Source organism: Cynara cardunculus, unplaced genomic scaffold, assembly GCF_001531365.2.
Source record: "Cynara cardunculus var. scolymus isolate 2C unplaced genomic scaffold, CcrdV1 Un_Scaffold_1338, whole genome shotgun sequence".
Classification (NCBI taxonomy): domain Eukaryota; kingdom Viridiplantae; phylum Streptophyta; class Magnoliopsida; order Asterales; family Asteraceae; genus Cynara; species Cynara cardunculus.
The window spans coordinates 34,476-59,623 of NW_020200738.1; the positions used below are offsets into that span (position 1 = coordinate 34,476).

Sequence of the window (25,148 nt, forward strand, 5' to 3'; positions counted from 1 at the left end):
TCTTCCTCAGTTCTCTTAATATTCTTGATTAATGCTTATTATTTTATAAGTAGTTTTGTTATAAAGTCGAGATTTTGAAACTATAGAAGACCATCTTCGCGAGAAAGGTCTCGATCCCTTCCCACCTTAGATCGAGCTGGCATGGCAGCCGGGGCTTCTTCCCCGGAAATCATTCCCATCCAACCGGACTTTGAAAGTCGATCTAGCGGTGCCTTTCCCTATCACCTTCTTTTTATATAGTACTAACCTTGCTGATATAACATAAATATATAATACTCCACAAACTGAATACTAATTGAAAAGTCTCTCGCACCTAAAACTACAAAATGAAATCGAGAGTTACAAGAGAATAAAACGAATCATAAATTAAAATTAAGAATTAAAATGTTTGATGTTTCATTACACAAATAGACTTTAAATAAATATAAAATGGGCAAAATACGCGAAATAACAACCTACTTTTACAAATTATTTTTTATTATAGCATTGTACTTTCAGTTTTTCTTATTACAACAATGTACTTTCAAAATATTTTTTATTAGGACATCATACTTTCAAAAATTTACCCGTTATAGCATTGAGTAACCTTTTAAATTAAATTTACTCATTATACCAGGTTTATTTGCCACCTCATCGTCCACATAGGTTGTCCAGATGTACGATAGTACTGACATGACATTTCTTATTATAACATTGTATTTTCAAAATTACTTTATTGTAACATCATCGATTTCCATTACAATATTGTATTTTTTATTTTAATATTTTTTATCATTTAAACATTGTAAATTTAATCAAATATGTTTACTAAAAATTATAATATCATAAATTAAAATGTTTACAAAATATCATTATTTCACGAATACAAATATTCATAAAAAATCATTTGTTCATCGAGTTCATCATAAATTTATGGATTACTTTGTAATGACAAAAACTAAACAAGTGGAACGTCTTTTCAAAAAACAAAACTCATCTTATTCACATTCGTCTAATAATGATATTTAATCAAGTAGAACCGCCTTGTCACAACTACTACCTTCTCCATCTTTCTCAATAGTATTTTTTCGTAGGTTGTTCAAAGTTATCCTTTTACTTGACCTCCTTTTTTTGGGAATGAGCTTTGGTCATGATTCCATGCAATTGATATACAAAATTAGTATGAAACTCGAAGATAAGGTGACAAAGAAACCTGATATAATGGATAAATTTAATTTAAAAGGTTACCCAATGCTATAACGGGTAAATTTTTGAAAGTACGATTATTTAATAAAAAATATTTTGAAAGTATATAATTGTAATAAGAAAAACTGAAAGTACAATATCATAATAAGAGAATTTGTAAAAGTAGGTTGTTATTTGTAACATGTTATCCTATGTGATTTCCATGCCATTTTAAGTTTGATAAGTCTATAAAGAAAAACCTGTTCAAAAGGTAACAGATTATTCAATGTTACAACGGGTAAATTTTTGAAAGTATAGTATCCTAATAAAAATATTTTAAAAGTATATTGTTGTAATAATAAAAACTGAAAATATAATGCTATAATAAAAAAATTTATAAAAGTAAATTGATTTTTTTAACATTTTTACCGTATAAAATTACATTCAATGTAATAACTACATATTAACTGAGACTAATAACTTTGAAAATCCCAGACACCCCATGCCATGCTTGGAAAGGGGAACTGCTTTCATGTGCTTCTACAGCTATAAAATGTTCTTTGCACACCATTTTTCTTCAAAACCCTAACCCTAACAACACATGCCCCCTTTCTCAATCATAACAAGATCAGGTAGGTATGTTGTTTCTCTTCGTTTTTATCAATCCTTCTTAGATGTATATCCTTCTCTTCAATCCGATTATGTATTCGGTGAACACACATCTTCAATTGTTAGATTTGTGAAATCATCTGAATCAAACTCGTCCTTACCTATTTACTTTTATTAGTAGCTGGATTCATATCAAATTATCTGTTTAATTATAAAGTTGAAGGATTTGTGATTGGCTTAGCAATTCGTAATCTTGTTTGCTTATGTGGAATTGAATCTGGATGATCTAAACTTGAATTGATATATGGTAGTAAATGAAATTGATAATTAGGGAGGAACTTTAGTGGAATTTAAGGAATGTTGATAGAAATGGAGCTTTAGGTTGCAGGACTTAGGTAATTATGCAGTTTCTGATTGTTTTCATGCTATATAGGTTTCTGAAACTTTGATTTACTTTTTTTTATATTTATATAGAGAAAATCTTGGCAAAAGTGTGTAAAGGAATTATGTTGATGTAGAGATAATGGAAGCAAATACATGTGATGCCGGGCATTTGGACTCTAATGTGCTTTTGCCCCCAAGAAAGCGGCTGCTTGCCTGTATGAAAAAGCAGAATGGAGATGTCAGTGGCAACGGCAATGGAAATGTAAATGGAAATTCTTATCTGCCTTCCACTTCTAGCCCCATGATTAATTTTAATACCCGTATCAATAATATGTTGAGTGCTCATTTGAGTGATGATAATCCTTCCCAAGAGGAGATCGTGGAGGCTGCCAGATCAGCAGCCGAGGTTGCAGTTAAGATTGCAATAGCTGCAAGAGCTGCAGCTCAGGAGAAGGCTGTAATCGCAACCATGGCCATGGCTGCCGCCAAGAAAGCTTTAGAATTAGTAGCAGCTATAGATGAGCAAGAGACTTCATCCTCTAGCGAACAACAGTTGAAGAAGAACAAAACGAAGAAACGTGTTGAGGTGCAAATGTTGTATGACAATAAGAAACCCAGGGTTGAAAATGATAAGACGAGTGATGAAGAATTAGCTCGTCAGTTGCATCAAGTCATAAACAGCTCCCCTAGAATTTCAAAATATGGTTCGGCTCCTGACTTAAAGGATTATGAGCATAAGAGGCTGAAAATCCCGACCATTTCAGAAAATGGCAGAAATAACGATCAAAGTGTAGTTGCTGAAGAGAATTCTCCTTCTTCTAGCAATAGAAACAAATTAATCTGTGAAAGGGTGGCACACATTGTTGATGTAGATGTAAACGCGACTAAAATCAGTAAAGTTGACATATCAGAAAGTGAAAATGGGGATTCACGCAGGATACATTCAAAGGTAAAATTTGGTGAAGACGACTCGAGTACTCTTGGTAGAAAGAGGGGAAGAATGAAACAGAAGAAGTTGCCCTTAAGTATATGTCATGACAGAGATCAACTGAACCCCAAAGAAGATCGAAGATGGAGAAGCTCTGAATTGGTTGACAAAAATATAGGGAAAGTGACTACTGCCAAAGACAAGAGCTTGCTTTCTGTAGGGCCTTCTGCTAATAGTGTGATGCCTATTGAGCGGAGTTCACTGTGGAAATGCCAGTCATTCAAGGCAGCAGCTCGTTTAAAACAAAACAAAACTATGCAATCATGATGTTCATATTTTTATCATAACAATGGGCAGCTTCAACAATAGAAGTTGGCGGCTGAGGTAAATTCACTTTTTCTTGTTACAAATTTTCTTCTTTACCATTCATCTATCACATATCTTCGGTCTTCATATGACATGTTGATGCTTTGTACTCTCTAACCGTATGCCTAGTTGCCTACCTTCTTAAGTACTGCATTATATCCTTTTATTATATGGTAACAATGTTTTGGAGTGAATAAAATTTGAAGTAGATGGTAAAAGGACTTTGTTGACTAGTTGCATAGTCATTCTGTTCTATCTGGCAGTAGCTTTTTGACAAGTATAGAATATTACAACCTTGAGGGGTGGCTCAGCTAGTAAGACTTTGAGTTTGCTCCCTAGAGGTCGTTAGTTTAAGTCCCCTACAGCCACTGGGAAGTTTGCCTGACTGTAAACTTCAGCGCCCCATGGAATTAGTTGAGGTGCGCATAAGCTAAGCCAGACACTCACGGCTACTTAAAAAAAGAATATTACATGTTATTGCATATAAGCTAACTTGTTTTTTTTTAAATCATACTAGAGCTGCATGACTGTTAAGAAACTTAATATTCAACAAGGAAGTAAAAACATTATCTCATTGATAGTTCTTTAAAGATTAAGAAAGTAGGGACAGGTTTGTTATTACCTAAGGCGAGTAGTCATAAGCTTTTACGGATGCAGATTTTATGCATACATATATATAGAAATAATGTGATGGCCTACACCCTGTTTTCGACCCAATTATTTTATTTAATGGCCAAAGTAACTATAAAAATATATAATTTATGTAATGCATCCATCTTTTGCTAATAAGGTAGTAAATTAACTAGTGCTGTATGGCAAAGTATTGATGTATGCCGAAATCTGTCGTCTCTACAGGCTCAATGTGAACGTGAATAGAATTGTTGGCTTCAGAGATGTGACCCCAGAAGTCTATAATATCGCTGATCTTTTTTTCTCATTAGTCTGCATGGTCCTTGGTTCTTCATGGTTTTGTAAAGATAACAACATGATTTTTTGCTTGAATAATGAAACACAATTACCTGCTACATTTTGCTGAGCTTGTAGAATTACTGTATCATCACTGTACCTCAGTCACAAATGATATTTCAATCTTTTGAGTGCGAAACTGTTGAGTAATTCTACTTTATTTTCTGAATTTTGGCATGATAGTTTAGTAGCAACTTCTTTTAGGGTATCGGGGATCTGGAACATAAATCAGCATAAGATAAATACATAGAATCATACAAGTTATGGAACCTAAATGCATGTTTACTTTCAAGTAAGCTTGAACTATTGAGAATCTTGCTACATCTATGAATCCCTATTTAGGCTGAAATTGGTAGTTTTTCTATTTGTATATGATTAATGTAGCATTAATTCTTAAGCTGCGTGTCAAGGAGTGGTTTAACAGAAAAAGGCATATAATGTTCTCAACTATTATATTTGAACAATTTAAATTCATATAAAAAGGAAAAATATAATATTGATATTAGATAAAGCTTAGGTTCCACATAATTCTAATCTAAGACTAAATACAAGTATGAGAACATAGGTCATAATCATATACTAAGAGTTAACAAGAAGTAAAGTATAAGCTTGTTGGAAAAAAAAGTGTTAGATTAGATTTAGATGTTCAAGATGAAGCTATGAGCTATCATTCCATGTAATCTTCCTCATTTCTCTCCAAATGTCCATCATTGGAGTTAACTAATCTTCTTCACCTTCGTCTTGTGGTTCTTTATCCAACTCATGATTATCCTCGTGAAGTTGTCTAGCCTCTTGGTTTCTAGCATGTATTGCTTCTCTGACCACCTCTAGAACACCACCTTCCTCCATCTCCTCATGCATATCAATAAGAACAAAAATGTATGATCATGCTATATGCTAGCATCAAGAGAACATAATATATCCGTATTTTGATTCTTCACTCTTGCCCCACTTGTTTATGACTTTGGCATTGAATTGAACAAATACAAGATCATTCAATATTTCATCGTCAAGCCTATTCCTTGCGTGTGTATCCAAGTAACAAAGGTTAAAAAAAATTAGCTAAAAATATGTATAATATTAAAATAATGGTAGTTATTATTTGTGTTGGCACATAATTACTTACCCTCTTAGAAGTACTCAAATATTTTACATCCCGATGAGCAAGTGGTCAATGAAAGGATCTTTGTGACCATATCTTGCAAAGTTGGTGTTGCATTCCCGTAAGTCATCCACCAAGTAACTACTCAAATATAAAAGAGCGCATATAAGAAGTTAAATAGGTTAAAATTTAAACAAATGTAGATAGGTAGGTGATGCATACCCGGATCATGGAATGTATGTATAATTATTTTCTAAACACCCATTTGCATCTAACATCCTTCCGAAATCTTTTCTTTCCCTTGTACTATGGGTACTCCATAACTTTACTAGTTCTCGCTTCTTAAATTCATCACGAAAAACTTTTCATAACATGTGAAAAGCGCATCTGAAACCATACAATCATTTTTATGCCTTGATCTTTGAAGAAATAATAAGGATTCAAATTGTTGGTCACCATATGTAACAGACTATCAACTCGACCTTTTGCTTTTGTCTCAACAACGTCTGTGATATGACGATATTAATCACCACATTCTTTTAAGCCATTTTGATATCTTACTCTGTTTGTTTAAGCCTCCATACAAGAAGCTACATGACGACTTTTGATCTCTAACAAGTCGAAGAACTCTCCCTATAGGAGAAACACCACAAACACAAACTTACCTTGTTTCAAAAAAATGGGCGCATAATGGTTGCACATGCTCCTTTTCTTCTAGAAGTTTTGGACCATTTGGATTGTGCCTAATCATCACTAGTAAATATTAAGCTTTGCAAGCGAGTAATGAGGTAGCTAACCTACCAACACCAACCTCAAAATGTCCTTAAACTTTGTAAAGTTTCTCATCATTGCCAACATCCTATGAATTGCCTAAATGAAAATGGTTAGTCTTTGCCCAGCCATCTAACCTTTGTACTTGGCTTCTTTACCGATTGCTTCAAGCATAAGGTTGGTGGTGTGTATGGCACAAGAAGTGCAAAAGATGTGTGGCCTCTTATTTGTCAGTAATAGGACGACTATCCTATTATTGAAAGCGTTGTCCATCACAAATTGTATGACATTATTCCTTTCTGAATAGTCCCACTGGAAAGGGATTGATGTTTTTAGAACAAGGTCTTGGTTAAAATCCAACCCTGCCCCCACCGTAGAGCATCATGATTTACCTCCCTATGATGGCCATGGGACGTGTAGTAAGGGCACTCTTGAATGTAGTGCAAACCCTTTTTCTATGTTTATGACTTTATTTTGGCCCAACATTTTCAATGCACTGTCAACAAAATGAAAGATGTACTTTTGTGTGTCTATGCCTTTGGAACATTTAATGGAAGCAAGAAAATATGTACCTTCCCTAGATGCTTCTTTGTTTTTGATTCGTCCAACAATTAGTCATAATCGAACAACCATGCCCACACTTTTTCCCGCTTCTTGAGAATCCCTTTATCCCTCTCAACATCTTCTTCAATAATGGTTCCCTAAGTTGATATTGGCTTGGAGGACGATAACCTATGGCATATTACTTGAATGCTTCAATAAACTACTAAAATTTCTCATTACTGATGACATGAAAAGGAATAGCTGTTTCGTACGCCCCCATCAAGTGTTAGAGGAAACAAATCCGATGAGAAATCAAAGTAATCACTTGGATAAGAATATGATATTGCATAAGAGCTCACTTTCTTTAAGTACTATTTCGACCCTAATCTGCTTGGATATTACGATATTTACTTGAGGATAATCTCAATCCACAGTGACAATTTTGGTAGAAATCTTGACCTATAAACTTAGAGAAATCGTAACAGTGCGTACGTTACAACCAAGAATGAATGCCCCCATTAAAGGAAAATGATTACCGAAAATTATGGGCAATTACCACATAGTTACGAAATTAAATTCCTCAGTTACAAATTGGTGGAAACACCTACTGATCAATGGAAAATCTATTTGCATTAGTTTAACTGTCAACCCCTCACACAGAGTGGCCTAGTTATTCACTAAAATAACCAACATCAAACGCAATATCAATGTACACTATGTGTTCTTCCTTTTATCAAGTACATCCCTAAGATTTTATTGATGCACAGTAAGAGTTGGAGAATCGGGAATTATAACATTAGCAAACTTGTCCGTTGGCCCTAGATACTTTGTTTTCTTTTTCTTTGACCCCAAATTCACCTCGTTTTTTATTTCAACTCGTCATAATTTTCTCCTCTTTTTCTTTTTCTTTCTTCTTTTCTACGCATTCCAAGTAACGTGACAAACACAACCTTATCTTCCTTTCATTTTTACACATGGCTACACCCTTTCCTTTTATTCCCATAATGTGGTACTTTAGCATAATGATTCATGTTCTAGTTACACATCTGTATAAATTTTATTTGATTGCATCTTGTAGGATCACACAGAGTACCATAATTCCATCCCATATGACTTGAATTCTTTTCCATGAGTTCGTTCGTACAAAAACTTGCTTTCGATGTTATGGTCGATCTGAGTAAACCATCTAATATAGAAACCAGGATAGTCATTAGACTCTTACTTCAAGAACATGATGAACAAACAACAATGCCCATGTTGTCACTAGTAGAGTGCAACGCTCAAACTCAAGAAGAATAAGAACATCATAACGGACACTTAATATTAGTTATGGGTGTGATGGCTTGACCATTGTTGTTTGTTCTTCTTCTTAAAATAGAAGTCCAACGAGATTCCTATATGGATGGTTTAGCCGGATTAACTTTTAACAACCATACCTAATTCTCGTACAAAGACACTCTTGAAAAAGAATTCGCGTGATATCAGATGGAATCATGGTAATATGGATGCTACAAATAGAGTTGCAGTTGAATGCAACTTATGCCGGTTTGTATCTAGAGTCGGACTCACTACGTTGAAGTATCTCAATTTAAAAATAAAAGGAAAGAGTGATCATATGTAAAAATGCAAGCAAAGAATGTAAGGTAGTGTGTGCCATAAATCTTGAGAAGTGGAAATAGGAGAATTTGGGAAGAAGAATAATTGAAAATGAGGTGAACCTGGACTCAAAGAGATAGAAGACAAACTATTTTGGACATGTGAACAAGTTTGCTAATTTTAATAATCCCACTGCCCGAATTGTTATGTGCACTAACAAGTTCTTAAATATGTATTTGGCAAATAAAGAACACATAGTTACATCAATGGTATATGAATCCGGTATTCCTTTTCATGTTATCGGTAAGGATGGATGTAACAAGTTTACTGCAAACAATAGGGTAATAAGTAATATGCCCCGGTTACCGTCTTCCAAGTCAATATCAACTTCGGGAACATTATTGAAAGAAGAAGTTGAGAGGACTAAAGGGCTTCTTAAGAAAAAAGAGTCGGCACGAAATGGTTGTTCAGTTATGACAGATGGTTGGACAGATCGAAAATGAAGAAACATAATGAATTTTTGTGTAAAATCTATGGAAGGTACAAGTTTTCTTTCTTTCGTTGAATGTTCCCAAGATGCACATACATGGAAGTACATTTGTTGAGATATGCATTGAGGATGTTGGCCACAAAATGTCATATAGGTTTGATGGACAATGCTTCTAATAATATGGAGGCCAACCAATTGTTGAAAAGAAAAGGACACATACGTTGTGGAATTCTGTGCCACACACAATGTCATTCTTATGCTTGAAGCAATTTAGCAAAGAATAAAGGTTTGGATTGCTAAGTGTAAACCTTGAACTATTTTCATTTATGCACATAATAGGATGTTGGCAACTATGACAAAGTATACTAAGGACAATATGAGGTGGGGAGTTATTAGGTTTTGCGACCTCATTAGTTATTAGGTTTGCTACCTTATTAGTCACTATGCCGGAGTTCAATGTTTACTAGTGGTGATGACACAATCCAAATGGTCGAAAACTAATAAAGGAAAATGAGCATATATAATTGTGATGAGTCAAAACTTTTTGAAATGGATTAAGCTTGTGCTTGAAAGTGATTTCTTTTATAATGAGTTTTTCGAATTGTTGATGGAAATAGAAAGCTATCGATGGGTATGAAGAGCTTAAACAAGCAAAGGAAGGTATCAAAATGGCTTACTAGAATGTGGAAATTAACTATAAGTTGACCTGATAGTCCATTACATATGGCAGCCTACCTATTGAATGCTTAATACTTTTTCAAATATCATGGCATAAAATATTATCTTATGGTCTCGGATGCGATTCTCACATGTGTTGAGAAGTTTTTTCTTCATGAATTTGATAAGAAAAACCTAGTGACAAATATGAAAGTCCCATAGTACGAGGGAATGGAAGGAGATTTTGGAAAAATGTTAGCCGCAAAAGGGGTAATCTACGCATGCATCCACTTCTTATTTAGATTCATTTGATCTTACACTATAACTTGTTATATTTGCGTATTTTAATTTGAGATAGTTACTTGGTGAATGACGTGCGGAAATGCAACACAACTTTGCAAAGTATATCTATAAAGATCGTTTCATTGACCACTAACTCTTCCAAATGTGAAAGAAATTGGGGTGTTTTTGAGAGAGAAGGTGATCATGTGCCAAGACTTTTGATACTTATACATACTATTAGCTAACTTCAGTTTTAACCTTAGATACACACAAAGAAAAGGAATATGCTTGATGGCGAATCTTTCACGATCTTGTATTTGTCAATTCAATGCCGAACTACTCAACTAGTAGGCAAGAATGAATACTTTAAAAATGGATATACAATGTTCTCTTGATGCTAGTAAAGCGCAATCATGGATTGTTGCTGTTAGTGATGAGGTAGAAGAAATGGAGGAAAGTAGTAGTCTGTAAATGGTTAGAGACACAATGGGTGTTAGATAACTTAACGATGATGATTTTGAGTTGGATGTAGAATCGTGAGGAAGATTATCAATTCAATTATAATAATAAAGGACTTTTTAGAAGAAATGAAGAAGATTACATAGAAGGATGACTTTTTCATCTCATATCCCTAATCTAGCACACTTTTTGCAATGACTTTGTACGTTACTCTTTTGTTCGCTCTTAATATATAATCTACATTCTTATACCCATACATGGTTTTGGATTTGAAATATGTGGAAACATCTAGTAGAACAACTTCTATAAGCTCTTGATATAACATTTTCTGTAAGGTCTACATGATATTGTACAAGGTGTTACTTGTTGTATATGAAAGCGAGTTTGTATCTTGGATACCTTGTTTTGCATGTTTACACATAAATGTCGCGTTATGGTATTTACAAAGAATGTGGATATTTAATTGTCATGTTTGTTACACTATGTTTTGGAACATTGTTTTGATGAAAAAACACAAACTTATCACTAGGGCTGTGCAGAACCTGAACCGCCCAAAAAAAAAAAAAACTGAAAACCCACCCGACCCTAAAAGTTATTTCACTCGACCCTAAGGATTCGTTTGGTTTGCTAGATTTGATAGGATTTGGAATTGAATACTATTTCGATCCTGCATTTGGTTTAAAGGAAAGTTCAGTATTGAAATCCCAATGAAATTCCACAAACATGGGATTTAGGAATCCCATGGGGTAGGTATTTTGCTGGATTTCATAGGATTTTTCTATGATAATAGTGACCTAGGGCTAAGCACTGGTCAAGTCGGGTACAAAAGTCCAATAACCAAACATTCAAAATCTCAAACTTCAAACTACAAACACTAAAAATTAAACATTAACCTGACAAAGTTCAAACTCTTAAAGGCCAATATAATAAACATTACCTAAAGAAATCAAGAAACATTACCTCACTGTCATGGACAAGACTCCCACTTCTTACATTTGTCATTTTTGTACATTTAGAAACAAATTAAAAACATGTATATGATCATATAAATACACAAATTCAATTATATATGCTCGCTGCCACACAACTAAATCACTCGCGGACATGAGCAGCTTCCAACTTCTTTTCTCCATCTTTTCCACTTTCAAAACCGCTTGCATTTCCTTCTTCCTTCTCTTTCTTGATTCCACACACGCCTGGACACTGAAAATACTCGCAAAAACGTGAATATACCCATGACAAAATAATAGGTATCGAAAAGAGAAAAACTATACAAAAAGGAAAGAAAAATGCATGAGATACACTAGAAATGGACACAAAAACTATGCAGTTTATGCTATAAAATGAGAATAAAACGTGCGAAACAAAATACAAATATAAGTTGCAAAGGAATACTCAAATACCTAATCGATGTGTCGATCTCAAACTTCTAATTTCATCTATGTTTTCTTCAACTGCAATTGGTTGACTAGAGCCTCTTAGCCAATCTTGTGTATATATAAGGTCTTTTACTATTTTAGGAGTTGGAGAACTCCTAAAATTACCTAAGACTCTGCCATTAGTACTAAATGTCGATTCAGATGCCACCATTAAAATTGGAACCACAAGTATATCTCTATCCACTTTTGAAAGGATAGAAAACCTTTCGCTATTCACTTTCCACCATCTTAGAATATCAAAATCAATGGTATAATCTATGGTGGACTGACTTAGATACACTTCATGTTCTCTTTTTTGTTGAGTAAGGCCTCCCTTTCCATTTTTTGCTTCTTTAGCTGGCTTTTTAATCTCGATTGTGTCCTTCCAACGTGGACATTTTCATATAGGAGGCATCATAGTAGTAAAAGATTTAGAATTGTTGTCACATACTCTTCAAACAACACATTTAGTTTAGAATTTACCATCTCATGATTTACCTTGGTTGTCATCATACATTTGATTCAACTGAACTTGCATGTATTCAACTTATCTCGCAGGTCTAATATGTTGGCAAAAAAGATCAGGAAGTTCATTTTTTATGGATTACCCCAATACTTACTAAACTTTTCTTCGATTTTGTCACCTAGACATACTCATAAATCGAAAACTAAAAGGTAGTCAGCAACCAAACATAAGTAAATAAGTCATTGTATCAGTTGCACAAATTCATGAGGTTGTATTTGCACCTCCCCCCTCCTCTCTCTCTCTCTCTCTCTCAATATATATATATATATATATAATGAGGTTGTATTTGAACCTCCCTCTCTCTCTCTCTTTATATATATATATATAATGAGGTATTTGAACCTCCCTCTCTCTCTCTCTTTATATATATATATATATTACAACTCAACTATTCAAGTTAACTTAATGAAAATAGATATACCTTTTACAGTAGCAGATCTATTGTACCATATCAACAATAATGCAACTCAAATCAGAAATCATATATAAGAAATAATTTGAGATGACATAAAGAGATCCAGGAATTCTGATTGTCATCTCATAGAAGGTCTTCAAAAAGATTATAAAGCTCTTGACAGATAACCAATCAGGATTTGAATGCACCGAATCATCCAAAGAAGAAGTCAACGAGTTTTCATTATTCTTGTACGCTTCAAAAACTTCTTGTAAGCTATGGCAATACGAAGCATCATGCAGGTAGAATTCCATCTAGTTGGAACATCAGGACATAAATACTTTTCCCTTCAACCACAATCAACTCTGCAAGTTCTGTAAATTTTTCCGCCTTAGATGAAGAACTCCTCACCCACCTAACACCATCCCTAATCCTCATTTAAAAACAAATTGGTGTCTTGGGATTGTTCTTCTCTTAGAGCCTAGTATGTTGCTCATACTTCGAATTTGGTTGTCCAGAATGGTCTGAATTAGCAGATTCTTCTTTTTAGAGGATTAGGGATTGAGTTAGGTGGGTGAAGAGTTCTCCATCTATGCTGAGAAAATTTACAGAACTTGCACAATTGATTGGTGTGGAAAAGAAAAGTTTTTATATCTTGATGTCCCAACTAGATGGAATTCCACCTATATGATATTTCGTACTATCATAACTTGTAAACAAGTTTTTGAAGCGTACATAAATGAGTAAACAACTAGATAGAATTCCACCTATATGGGTGAATCAGAGAAGAAGAAATTTATAACCTTTTTTGCCAACATATTAGGCCAGAGAGATAAAGTTGAGTACAGGTAAGTCCAACTGAATCAAATGTATGGTGACAACCAAGATAAATCATGTTTTGAGAAGATAAAGTATAAACTAAATGTATTATTTGAAGAGTATGTGGCAACGTTATCTGAACCTTCTACTACTGTGATGCCTTCTCCATCTGTTTGATGTTAAAATGTCTCCTTTGGAAGGCCAAATCTAGATTAAAAAGTCAGTTAAAGAAGCAAAAGATGGAAAGCAGGATCTTCCTCAACAAAAAAAAGTAAGTGTATGTATGTAAGTGAGTCTACCATAGATGATACCAATGATTTTGATATTTTAAGATGGTGGAAGGGGATTAGTGAAAAGTTCCCTATTCTTTCAACTATGGCATCTGAATTGACATTTAGTACTAGTGACAGGATCTTAGATAATTTAGGAGTTCTCTAACTCCTAAAACAGTAGAAGCTCTTGTATGTAGACAAGATTGGCTAAGAGCCCTAGTCAACCAATTGCAGTAAAAAAAACATGGATGAAATTGAGAAGTTTAAGAAAGGTACGCCATTGATTATGCATGAGTATTCCGTTTCAACTTATATCAGTACATAGTTGAGTTTGTTTATTTATATAATCATACAAGTGTTCTTAAACATGTAGAAATGGCAAATATAAAAAGAGGAAGTTTTATCTGTCTGTGAGGATTCTCTTCCAACAGTTAATGTAATGTCAATTAATTCCCAAGTTGATCATTGAATTTTTTAGGTAATGTTTATTATGATAAATCTGGTGTTTCTGAAAACAGGAACAAAAACAACCGAAAAATGCTGGAAAGTTAGAAGAGAATTTATGATGATTGATGAAGGGAAATTATGGATGAATGAAGAATTTAAGATGGTATCATATATTGGCTTTTAAGAGTTTGAACTTTTTGTTAGCTTAAATGTTAGAAGTTTGAAATTTTGAATGTCTGGTTAATGGGCTTTGTTTGTTAGTTTTACAAAATCTCAAAATTTTGTATATTTGAATATTTTTACTGCAAAAAAACGTCAATAAACCTCGAACAACCCAAAACCTGCGGGTTTCCGGATTTGATTTTCGAGGAGTGAGAATATCCAAAACCCGACTTGTGATCACCCCTACTTATTAGCACACTAGTGACATTTTCATTAAGTATGGCAAGGGGAAGACCTAGTTGAGTGTCGGACAAATGTCAATTATGCTATTATGTTTAAGTATTCTCTAGTAATGTTATTCGGTGCACATAAGCTAACTCAAATATCACGGATATGTTAAGAAATGTTTGTAAATAATCACTTGGGTTGTGGCCCAGACTCGCGGGGATGTAGCGGAAATCTCATCTTCTATGTGTTTGAATCTAGGCATTACTAAATCCCTTGTGGCCATAGAAGTTTGTCTGTGATGACTTCAGACCATTCATAGTTGTTCTGTAATAGTGAGGTTATTAAACAAATAATTTTATGTCTGAAAAGGACTTCCAAATTATCATATTGTTTTCTTTCATTTTCTTCAGTGAAAAAACCAAAGGAATTAGGTATTTATAATGACGTTTGATATTAGCCTTTTCTTTTACTTGTTAATGATGTAAAATTAGTAATGAGAAATAAGGGTTAGATTTTTGTGAGAATGGAAGTTATGGTGAGAAGGATAAGAAGAAATCTTATATCAATCTTAAATTGAAGATCAACACTAATGCGGTGTATCGAGATGCACCAGATCAATTCCTATGATAAGCACAATTCATGAGTGGGGATAAAATTAAAAATGATCAAAAGACCAAATCTCTTCTTATACTTTTCATCATAACTTCAATACTCACACGAATATTATCTTAGAAAGAAACAGTTTCAATTATATAATATGATGTTGATCAAATTAAATAATAATAAATTATTATTAACAGTTAAAATATTTATATTTTATTGTTAATTTGTTCTTTGTTCTTTGTTAATCGATCCATGATGCTAATTAAATTTGGTTAAAGTTGAGTAAGAGATATTGTTAAATTTCTCCGCAACACACACACACATATAGAGAGAGAGTAGTGATTAAATACAAAGTTACAAACCGTTTTATTTTGTACAAACTGTATAAACTACCATCAACTAATAGCATAATTCTATTTAATTTTCTTTATGTTTAATCCATACGGGTATAATTGTCCTTTGACTTTATAATAGATAATTTTAGTAATATTTTAAATGTGATTAAATCAGGAAGATTATATAGATTAGAAGTTTTTTAGGAAATGACCAATCAATTTGTTTTTATAATAATCTTGAAACTGGTAAATTTTTAATATATACTTACTAACATTAATATTTTGTATTCTTTTATTAAATAAAAATAATCCGTCAATTTCAGAGTTTATCTATAATAATCTTTTTCTTAGAAATTTATTTATTTCATTTTCATAATAACAAAATAAATTGTTTTTTTCTTCAATTTACTAATCTTTCCATATTAATTAATATTATAGTTGTGATATTTACCAGATTTTGAGTATATTGTTTTGTTTCATTTGTAAAATTCATGAATAAATTGATTTATGTACAAATTTCATTAATAAAATCATGTTATCCAGTTTTCAAAATGTTTCATTCATGAAACTAATTTCATTAATAAAATCATATTATTCAGCTTTCAAAATGTTTCATTGGTCGAACCATATTTAGTTACATTAATAAAACCAATTTCATTTTGGTTAGGAACCATGAAACCAATTTCACTGATGAAATATGTTCTTTAGTTTTCAAAATATTTCATTCATAAAACCAATTTCATTAATGAAATCATATTATTCAGTTTTCAAAATGTTTCATTCAGTTTTGAAAAATGTTTCATTCATGAAACCAATTTCACTAATGAAATCATATCATTAAGTTTTCAAAATATTTCATTCATTATTGTTGATTCATAATATTTTTTAGAAAAAAGGGATTTAATTCCAGGAAAGGAGATTTTAATGATCTCAAACGTTTAAAACTTGTTCTCATTTGGCCCTTTATTGGAGAAATAATAATAACTTTTTTTTGTTTAATTTTTTTACTTTACTAAAATAACTTGTTTTAATTCTAGTGGTGGGATAGTGGTCAAATGGCTAGGGCCTGGGAGTAGGTAGGTATGACGAAATAGTGACATGGTGTTTAGTGTTAGGATGGGGTGCGGGTAAGTGTCGATTGTGAAGGCGACCATAGTGATATGGGGTGTTGGGGCAGTAGGGCAGGGTGGTAGCTGTGACGACGACAGTGGTGGGATGATGGTCGGATGGCTGAAAGTGGGCATCAATAAAAACATTTAGTCAAACCTAATAACATTTTATTTCAATTATATTTTATTCCTTTAAAAAGAAAAAGAAAAAGAAAAAGAAAACATTGTGTGTCACTTAAAGTAGAACCAATAAAATAGAAAGTGATGATTTTTGACATTGATAGTGGTGTTTGTGGGTTCATCTAAAACTAAGTAATAACATGCCATTGCCCATAACTCAAGTTTGTATCCACCACTAACTTACTTTAATGTCAAGGTCATGAGTGCCATCAGTCATCCTCACTTGAGTTGCCCTTCTTCTTACACCTATCTATTCTATGGACCCATATCTTTCTTATCCTCATCTCCTCCAGCTTACATTTAACTTCAACATCATTCTTGATATTTTCAATCTTCAAATCCAAGGGTTTTGGATATATTTCACAAAGTAGCTGATAAGTTAGTTGTTATCTGAAAAGTAGTTATGTTTAATAAAAACTAACAGATGACAATGTAAAATGACCTAAAAGACCGTGTCAAAACGTTATTTGGAAAAATGTAATAGACACAATTAGAAGGAAATAGATTACTGAAACGTTATTTAAAGTAATTTTTCAAAAAAGCTAGCTTATAGCTAACCAAATAAGTTAGCTGTTAGCAAGGAAAAAACTAGGTGTCGGCTAATAATCTTTGCAGATAAACCAGCCAATCTGCTAAAAACTAGCTTACATGAAATAAATAACCTAAAAAGACATGTAGGAAAATTATAAGGGGTATAATTGGAATAAAGTGGAAAAGAACCCTAGTTGGCTTGACTACTTTAAGTAGCTTTTTTAAAAAGCTAACTTATAATTAACCAACAAGACTTTTTCAATAATCTCAAAAAATAAGCCTGCTTAGTGCTTATGGTTGCCTATGTCATACCCATTTGCAGGTTTCTATTGTGTACAATGATAAACTTGTGTGTTCATATATTTACTAGAAAATATATCAACAACACGAACCAAACGGCATCCGAGAATCTGGATTTCAGCATTCGGTGGCTGCAAATGTGTTAAAAAGGGTCGAAATCGGTACCAAAATTTCTCTAAGGGTGTCATGATATGCTTGTGGTAATTATCATCCATATTACATCTTAGTCGACTTTAAAGATTGATCAAACATTATTGCAGTTCGCAAAATAGGAAAACAACAATATATGTAAATGGTAAAAAAACAATTTTGATACAGGTGGAGAAGGGAGGGGAGGATACTATACTTGTACTATGGAATCTGTGGCTGACCGTTTGCTTCATGGAATCGGAAGGAATTGGAATCCTCGGTTCCCTTGACCAAATTCCATTCCTTCGACAGATTCCATTCCTTCAAAAACAATTTGCCCACCATGTGATCCCTTCTTCACTTATCCGCCTTAATCTGAAGTTTGCTCATCTCAGCATCCACCTTGTCGACACCAGATTCAGATGTTTTGTTAAGCCACGGGTGCTGCAAACACTGCTCAGCAGTTGGTCGCTTTTCTGGTGCAAAATCAAGAATCGGACTCAAGAATTCTGCAAATTCACGGGCGTCATTCACAGAGAATTTGAATTTTTCAACGAGTAACCGACTGAGAGGCCAGCTTTTCAATCTACGGATCCTTTTGAGGTCACCATATCTGTCAAAGTACTCTTTGGATCGAAGCCCTCCAACGGATATCTGTTTGTCGCCCCAGAAAGCATAAAGAAAACACATAATGGGTATCGAAATTAACTGTTTAAAAGGGGATTAAATGGATTCTTATATGCTTTTTTTTACCTTTCGAGGCATCTTTCCGAGTATTTCCATCATTAAAGCAAGGTGGTCCTGCATCAAGCCATGTTACATAAGCAAATCTTTCCATATCAGCAAATGACGACAAAAACCGTGTCTATGTGGCATGTACGCAAATCTTGCCTCTACCCCATAGGGTAGACAGGCTGTTTCTGTTAAGACTTTAAAAGGGGTGCAACTTGAGAACTTCCCACTTCTCTACCACCAAAGGCAACCAACACAAGCAAGACCAACCAAACATACCCAGAATACCCCACTCGAACAGGGTCCAGGGGTATGAGAGGTTGTTTCCATGAAGACCTTTAGCTTACGGAAGAAGTTATTAAGAAACAAATTTTCCAAAAGTTTTAAAGCAACCCAATAGACTAATTGGGCCAAATATGGCAGATACCATCATTATACAGAAAAAAACATATTTAATACTAGAACTCGGAATACCTCATCTTCGCTGAAGCCTTGTCCAATCTTGGGAGCAAACATCATCTCACCAGTAGCGAGCTCAAAGGCAGTGCAAGCAAACGACCACATATCGACGGAATACGTGTATCCAGACTGCAATATAACTTCAGGAGCTCTATACTGTCTTGTTTGAATTTCCTCTGCAATCGGTGTACTACCCCAGCAAGCATTTCCAAAATCCACAACTTTGCACCTAAAATCAATCCCATCTAGACATCTTTCCGGTTTTGCAGCCGGTGTTCCCCCTCCCATTGAAACCCGTCTTGCTGATATCCTAGCCACCGCTCGTCTAGCCCTCTGCTTTAGCTTTTTCTCGATAGCATTAATCACAGGTCCACCATTCATACCTCCCTCAGGCCTACTAAGAATGGGCCCGTTTTTCGATCTAATAGGGTCTTTTGAAGGATTTATGGTTGAAAGAAGAAGTATATTTTCAGGTTTTAGGTCTGTATGTATAATACCAAGTTCTCTATGCAAATAATCTAGTCCAGTCAGTATGCATCTGCAAATTTCTCTTACTTTATGTAACGGAAGGCCTTTATAGCGGTTATATCTGATGAGTTGAAGTATGCTGTCACCAAGAAATTCAAGAACCATGCACAAATGTTGTCCGTTTGGGCCTGTATGCTTGAAATGATCCACCAATCGTATAAGACACTTTTTACTTTCAGGGTCACCCTCGGTGATAGCAGAAAGAACTTCGATTTCATGGAGGGCAGATTGAGCAAATTCAGGTGCACTTTTCTGGATCTTGAGTGCAACATATTTCTACAGAACAACATTAGTAAAATAATTAAAGCAAATGACGTTTTTAAGATATTGAAGACAAATTGTGTGATTTAGATAGCTTCCTGACTGTTGCTATTCTATCAAGAAGTCTCTTTATAAAGTCCTTTACTATGCTTAATACATCCTAAATATGCCCACAGCTACAATAAACCAACACTCCAAAGAATTATCGAGCTAATTATTACGCTTGATTTGGTTCTCATAGAACCAGACAATCACAACATCCAATATGACAGTTAATAAATACTACAAGATTTACTTCTGGGGTGATTATTCATTTGAGGGAAATAACTACGCACAGGAAAAAAATGATGTGCTTACATCATATTTAATGGCGTATACTTCACCAAAAGATGACAAAGAACGTAATGGACGCCATCTCAAATTAGATTAAAGTTGTCGTAAAGATTCCTAGCTCATATGCTAAAGAATTAGGCACGACTGAATGAACACATAGACATCGTTATGACAGATTGAATGATAATAGACGAAGCTAGCTACTACAAGACAATTGTACAATTAAGCATACCATAGTACAAAAGGAGAATTCAATGACATCCACACGTCATTCATACATATTATTCTATCTCTTTTATCTCATTTTCTCTCTCAAACTTTCGAAGCCAATTTATAGTTTGGAACACCATTTTCTCAAAACCATTTTACAAGCCATGTGTCTTCACATAAACAGCCTCTTTGCTCCTCAGAGTAGACCCTACCCTTTTTTTCCGGAAGGGTGTCCCATGCTATGCCTAGACTAATCTTGACAAATTGTGACTGCAAGATATCAACCCTAACGAACTCAGGGGCCACAATTGTTGTGTACACCACACCTGGAATCGAACCTTGGACAGATGGGATATTCCACCACATTCGTGTAAGGGTCACCGGGTCCGTTTGGTTTTTTACATCATCCATACAACCATCAATAGAAAATTTACTGAAATGCACAAGATATTAAATGTGTTGCACCAAAAGAAGGGGGTGGGAGAAAACACTATGTACCACCATCAACATCATTTTAGCCGAGACAACATGACGATATCGAGAAACACTACTTCTTTTAGAATACACCTTATCTTCTTAATTGATCAAAGTACAAACACATTAGATATTTTCGAGTTGAAGATCAGAAAAAAAGACCAAAACTTGCTGCCCATCACTACTACCCTACAGAAAACAGTAGATGCATAACTTAATACTAAGTAGACAACAAAATTTCCTTCAGTTCTTGATTAAGAACCATGGATTGAACTCCAACTATGAACACCCACCCCCAATAATTTACATTCAATGAAATGCAACAGCAAATCATAAACAAAACATTCCAACTACAGATGAACATAAATTCTACCTTTGAAAATAACAAATGATCCACATTTTGTAACCATTAATAAAGAGATTATTTACTATATGGGATTCTCGAGGAGGGTTATAAATTTTGTATGCAGCCAAATGAAATCATCATCACTGTTCATGATCATTAATCAAGAAAAAAAATGGGTATGTGTGATCGAAGAGAAAACAAACTAGAAAGACAAAAAAATGGAAAAACTTACAGATGTTTGGGTATCATAAGCAAGCCAAACGGTGGAGAACTGACCCCATCCAAGTTTCCGTTGAGCGATGTACCGACCGCCGGCGAAGGTATCGCCGACTCTGACGGCGTGGTACCCTCCTTTCCGGTAGGAATCCATGCCCTCATCTTCCTCTTCCGACCCAGATGACGACGAACACGACATGATTAATTCCAATGGATGGATTGATTGATTGATCTACAATACCCAGTAAACGATTCAAAGAATCGAACTTTGGTGGGGTTAAATTTTGGGAGAAATATACCCAAATGTTAAAAATTATTGTGGGAAATGAGGTTGATTTTGGGAAGAAAAGGGAGAGAGAGAAAAAGAGTGTGTGTCTTGATTGTTATTGCAGGTCTGTGTGGCCTTCCATACAAGGCTCTCTCCACATTTTACTCTTCTTCCTTTTTTTCTTCTACTTTTCCTTTTCTTTCTCAATTATTTCCTTTGTACAAATCTTCACTTCGACAAAATATCAACTACCAACATCCCATTGGTTCCTAGTCTTTAGCATGCCCAAACCTAAGATACCATAAGTTGGCTCAATTTTGATCGTCATATTTAAAAGATTATGAATATTAATACAAGAAAGTTAATCAAAAGGGAAAAAAGTCTATGACTTCCCCCGAAATAGATATAGCAGAGCAATGAGAATGATGAATGGCTTCTATCTGTGGATTAAAAGTCTGTTGATTCTCGATGTACTTTTGTCTTTGTGAGGATATTGCTTCGGATTTGATGCTGATGAAAAGTAACTCAGTTGGTATCGTAAGGATAAGAATGTTTGATGGAGCTATTCGTATATTGGGAAATGTGATATACGTTGTTGATTTGAAGAGGTACGTGATATCTGTTAGCATCCATGATGAGAAGGGTTATTATTTTTATGAGTGAAAGTGGAGTTATAAGGTCAACAAAGGGCTCTTGGTGATTACGACACCACATCACAAGACCTTAAACTTATGTGTCTTGGAAGCTTGGTTTATGGTGACGTAACATCTGATTTTGATGATACAGAGTTATGTCACCGCCATCTTGGGCATATGAGGGAGAACGAAATGACAGAGTTAAGCGAGTTGGGTCTTCTTAGTGAGCAAACTTCAATTTTGCTTAACTGTCTTCACTTGGATCTTTGAGAACCAATTAGAGTGTCACTTCCACGATGGTTAACCATCATTGATGACTTTTCAAGGAAGGTTCAGATCTTCTTCTTGGAACACAAGATCTTAGTATTGATTTCAAGGAATGGAACTTGATCGGGAAAAAAAACCAATCTACAATCTAAGGGACAAACACAAATTTTATTGATAAGGCACACGAAAGAATCAAGTTACCTTAAGAACCAGAAGGGCTTGATTGTGAATTTCATTGAGATTCCAAAAATTCATCGACGATTGTTCAAGGAAGGCTAGGATGTTTTTTTTATTAACCTGGATATCCAACCCGCTATGCAAGCCGACTAATCCCAGGGAGACCACCTGCTTTGCAGATAGCCCAAGTCACCGCATTTGAACCTCTGTGGCCACAAGAGGATTTTTATTCCTCCTTGGATTTGAACTTGAGACCTCCTGGTATTTTTGACATTTGGAGCCAAGCTTAAACCAATCAGGCACCACCCTTGTGGTTAGGTTAGGATGTTTTTTCGGTCTAAGGGTTGAGAACACCTCTCTAATAGATGGTAAAGGTGTTCTACTTAGCAGTCTACCTTCGGTATCATCAAATAATAATTAAACAATCACCATAAACATAAAATTCCTATCATTCTCCTCCCTTGTTTTGAAATGTGCCAAATCTTTAGGATATTCTCATTCGTCATTGAAGCACAAATCGTACTTTTTGCCATAAATTTACCATCTCATTATAACAAGAGATAATGTCTTATCGACGTTGCTTGAATAACCACAATTTCTTTTTCAGTTCAAAGTTCAAACACTTTGGATAAATCCTCATCATTAGAGTAAGTCTCTCTAATACCATCCTCAAATTTCTTAGCCTCCATGAACATAAACGGATGACGGATTCGCTCTTTCCATTGAATTCAATAATCATCGCACGGTCAAGGAATCTTGAAATCTAGCAATGAAACGTCGGATCAGTTGCTACTATTTTAGTTCTCCATCAGTCAAAAAACCAAGATTGCCTCAACTGTCGAAAGTCAATATAACAAAAAAGTCTGCCCGTTACAGAAAACTAAGACCATTTAAGCATCGTTGATATAGAAGCCACCTCCAAACTAGCCAGAACAAAGTAGGAAGAAAAAAGCTTGAGAACCAGAATTCTAAATCGAAAATCCAAAAAAAGGTACAATGAAACGAGTCGGAAGAAGAAAAGGATAAGAAAAGGAAGGCTTCAGTTCTTAAATTCAAAATGAAGATAACGCATGCACAAAAGGAAAAAAAAAACCCTAAAGTTCTAATACCATGTTGTTTAAAGAGGAATTTATAATTTATCGATTGAATAATGAGTGAATTAAAATTTCGTCTATGGTTATATTAAATATATAGATGAGGTTCCTTAAATAAACTTACAAGGGTGGTTACGATAATTTCGTATATGTTATGGATCAAGTCCGTAAGACGAACTATGTATGGTCTATCTTTGCTCCATAAACCATAGAGGGGGATTTTGTTAACAACCTGTTTAAAAATACTAGAACGGTACTCGCGCAAAACAGCGAGATACATCTTTTCTTTAATGTTTCGTTTTATTTTTTGTCTCTATTGATATGGTACGGTTTATATAGTTTTAATAAAGATAATGTTTTTACTTTTGAATAAAAATATATTTGAAGATATAAAAATTTGAAAAAATATATCAATATTAATATCAAATTAACTATTTAAAAGTTCTCATTTTTTATACAATTTCTTTAATTTATTTTTTTGTTGTAATTTAATTTATGTCTAATAGCGAAGTAATTTATTTTTTAGGTTTAACAATATGATTTTTTATAAAGATAATGATTCTGTTAGAATTCAATGATTATCATAATTATATTTTAAACTTTTTATATTTAAAATAAGATATTTATCATGTATTTGATTATGTTTATCTACAGTTAGTTATACGAATTCAAAATAAAGTTTTAATAAGTTGTACTCACGCACAATTTTTACTTGTAATCTTAAATTTTAAGTAATATGCATTAAGAAACAGTACTTTATGCATAAAGAATAGTTTTTAGAGTTTTTGTTAAATGTTTTATAGTATAGTATAGATAAACTATAATGTAAAAGAAAAAGGATGTTAAATATTAATAAACAGAAAAAAAGGGATTGTTAAATAATAGAATAATAATTAAAAAAAGGGTTATAAAATAGTTATTTTTAAGTACTAAAGACAAAACAAAGGGATGCTAGTAGCAGGTTCACGTATTCTATGGTGGCATGTGGTGCATGGGAGGAGGGTCGTTTATCAAATACTTATCTGGTAAATGTTTACCGGTAAAATTTAATACTATTATTTATTTATCATGTAAGATTTTAGTCCACAAAAACGACATGGTATGCAACAATTTACTCGGTAAGCGCTTACCGTGGTAAGAGTCGTTTACCTCACTTACCGGGCAAGACTCTTGGTCCTTGTCTCGCTCTTACCAGGTAAGATTCTTGGTCCTTACCATATTCATCCGGTGAGGTAATGTTACTTGGTAAGCGCTTACCCAGATAAGAGTTTGGTAAACGACCCTTAACCTAGTTCTAAACTCCTTAATATTTTGGTATATATCGGAACCTCATTCTTTTTTTTTTTTTGGCTGATTTTATTAAACCTCCGATAGAAAA

At 34.0% G+C, this 25,148-nt stretch overlaps 2 protein-coding genes across 7 annotated transcripts; one reads left to right on the forward strand and one right to left on the reverse strand.

The window, feature by feature from the left end:
- Positions 1–1,671: 1,671 nt before the first annotated feature.
- Positions 1,672–14,546, forward strand: LOC112502398 (translation initiation factor IF-2-like). 6 transcript variants are annotated; one of them, XR_003067683.1, is made up of 3 exons: positions 1,672–1,800; positions 2,248–3,469; positions 4,307–4,552. XR_003067683.1 is itself a non-coding variant. In XM_025106285.1 (2 exons), the coding sequence occupies exons 1-2, from the start codon at positions 1,766–1,768 to the stop codon at positions 3,410–3,412; spliced, it is 1,152 nt and encodes a 383-aa protein (XP_024962053.1). In that variant the 5' UTR covers positions 1,701–1,765; the 3' UTR covers positions 3,413–4,552. The 6 variants fall into 6 exon arrangements, 1 of the variants encoding a protein (XP_024962053.1); XR_003067682.1 differs by lacking the exon at positions 4,307–4,552 and adding an exon at positions 14,265–14,546 and having other exon boundaries at positions 1,701–1,796; positions 2,292–3,469; XR_003067681.1 differs by having other exon boundaries at positions 1,701–1,796; positions 2,292–3,469.
- A 3,260-nt stretch (positions 14,547–17,806) lies between these two features.
- Positions 17,807–21,727, reverse strand: LOC112502401 (probable serine/threonine-protein kinase sky1). Its single transcript, XM_025106289.1, has 4 exons — positions 21,346–21,727; positions 18,977–19,765; positions 18,524–18,571; positions 17,807–18,424 (listed from the first exon to the last, which is right to left on the reverse strand). The coding sequence occupies exons 1-4, from the start codon at positions 21,526–21,528 to the stop codon at positions 18,128–18,130; spliced, it is 1,317 nt and encodes a 438-aa protein (XP_024962057.1). The 5' UTR covers positions 21,529–21,727; the 3' UTR covers positions 17,807–18,127.
- Positions 21,728–25,148: the final 3,421 nt, after the last annotated feature.